The 2,127-nt window shown below is 38.0% G+C and overlaps 1 protein-coding gene across 1 annotated transcript; it reads left to right on the top strand.

The window, feature by feature from the left end:
- Positions 1-380: 380 nt before the first annotated feature.
- Positions 381-1,562, top strand: LOC107946629 (uncharacterized). The gene has a single exon (XM_016881041.2). It carries the CDS (start codon positions 578-580, stop codon positions 1,199-1,201), a length of 624 nt encoding a protein of 207 aa, XP_016736530.1. The 5' UTR covers positions 381-577; the 3' UTR covers positions 1,202-1,562.
- Positions 1,563-2,127: the final 565 nt, after the last annotated feature.

The raw sequence follows: 2,127 nt of genomic DNA, 5'->3' as shown, positions 1-2,127 counted from the left end.
GTGAGTTAATTTACACGCGTTTTACCAAACAAAATACTGAAATACTTGCATATACTATTTTGATGCTTAAATTCATTTTTTTTAATTTCAAATCCTAATCAAAATGTTAATTTATGATATATATTTATGCATTAAAATAATATATTTTTTTATAACGCATATTTCTACCCATAACTCATAATTTATATGTTAGAAAAAAAGGTTTAAGCTAAACTCTATCTGCATGATCTCTCTTAAATCTAAATTTAGAATCAGTTATTATTTAATAATTATATAGCGTATTTAGTAGAAACAAATTGGTTTTTTTTAAAAGAAAAGTCATGAATGCGAAAATGAGAGGAAAACAATGACGTGTGAGCCACAAAGAGCAGTAATAATAATGAAAGCGGATTGAAAATAAATAAAGAAAAGTTTAGGGGCAGAAGCTCAAAAGCCAAGAATTTAGAATCCCAATCCCCCCCCACCCTATGAATACATGGCTCGAGTGAAGCTAGGTTTGCCCAACTAAACAGCCAAACACTACTTTTTAGAAATTAAAATAACACATCTATTCTCTTCTGTAACAGCTTAATAAAAAATGGCGGCTTCTTCTAGAAGGTCTAGTGGTCCGGTTCTCCGATCTCATTCCCCATCTTCCCGGTTTACTTCTTTCTACGCTTCACAGTCACACTCTCCATCTTCTTCTTCCTCCGCTTTTGCCTATTCCAGTTCAGGTTTCTCTTCACGTTCAACTTTCTTCAATCAACCAAGATCTACTTCTCCACCACGTGTTAACCTGCACAGAAACTCTTCATCAGCGTCATCTGTGCGGTTCTCGCTCGACAACCGTCCGATCTCACCGAACCGTTCAATCACCACCGTCCGGAGAACCACTGAGGCGTTGAAGAATTTACAGAGCAAACAGACGAAGCGGACTTGCATGTGTTCACCTACAACGCATCCGGGATCGTTCCGTTGCAGTCTTCATAAGAGCTTCAATACTTCGCATGCCGGGACAGGTTACGCGCCGAGTAATCGGCTTAACGCGCGTAGATCTGCGATGACGAACTCGCTCGTGAGAATCGGTGGTGTCGAAGGAGATCTGGTTAAGAGAGCTTTGTCGGCTTTGATTAGACCTTCCTCTCACCAGCAGCGTCGCCGTGAAGCTTTCCATCCTAGGCCTAGCCGGCTATCCGTGATGTCAAAAGCCGAAAACTTATGAGGGTTTCGTATGCGGTTTGTGTAATCTTTTAACGCTTTTAGGTCGTCTCCGAGATTTTCCGGTGATCTGAGATCGAGCTTCGGAGTAACGCCGCGGTCGGTGGCTGTGAAGTCAGTTTCCTGCGACGATGTTGGAGATTTTGGACGAAGGATTCGGACGGATTTGAGCTAGTATTGTCCCGCTGACCGAAACCTTAAAATTCGAGGAAGAAATTATCATATAGTTTGTTGGTGTAAATACACTCATATTGCAGCCAATGGCAAATTTGAGGAGCTTTTGGACTAAAAACAAACTTTTAAAATCTCTCCAAAAATCACTAATCTAATTCAATCCAATCAAATTAACTCTTATTCAAAAATTCCATTCCAGATCTCCACATTGATTCGTTATAATTTTTGTTTCTTCCGTTGGATTAGCTCTGCAAACACCGTTCCATTCGATTGCAGTTCCTTTACTATTTCGTCATAGATTTTTTCCCGTTTTCCGTTCCAGCAGTTTCTTCCGTTTGTTTTATTTTCATCTTGCCGTCCACCGTTTTCAAATATTTGCAGTAATTTATTTTTAAAAATTCCGGTTCCTTTATTTATTATTTTCTTTAAGTCTAATTTGATTTTAATATTCTTCACTTGTTTATGATGCAGGTATCGGAATTGGACGAAATGGTTGGCGGTATTTATTTGTTTATACTGGATAATTTGACCGAATTTTAGGCCTGGAAGTAGAAGATAACCCCCTTGAACATACAGAACATTGGACCCTTTTAAGAGAAAAAAAGCTAATTAATTACAAATGTTAAGGATCATATTAATAGGGGAATTAAATGACAAGAGAAGAGAAAAAACATATAATTTCATTGAAATTGAAACTACAAGGAAAGCAAGGGGCTTGGTTGGGAATTCAATTTCGTAATTATGTCCTTTTCCATT

This window comes from Gossypium hirsutum, chromosome A08 (assembly GCF_007990345.1).
Source record: "Gossypium hirsutum isolate 1008001.06 chromosome A08, Gossypium_hirsutum_v2.1, whole genome shotgun sequence".
In the NCBI taxonomy this organism is placed as follows: domain Eukaryota; kingdom Viridiplantae; phylum Streptophyta; class Magnoliopsida; order Malvales; family Malvaceae; genus Gossypium; species Gossypium hirsutum.
This window is presented reverse-complemented; position numbering and strand designations above follow the sequence as displayed.

What these genes read in the sequence shown, in the direction of transcription:
- LOC107946629 (XM_016881041.2), top strand. Translation starts at nt 578, where the DNA reads ATGGCGGCTTCTTCTAGAAGGTCTAGTGGTCCGGTTCTCCGATCTCAT.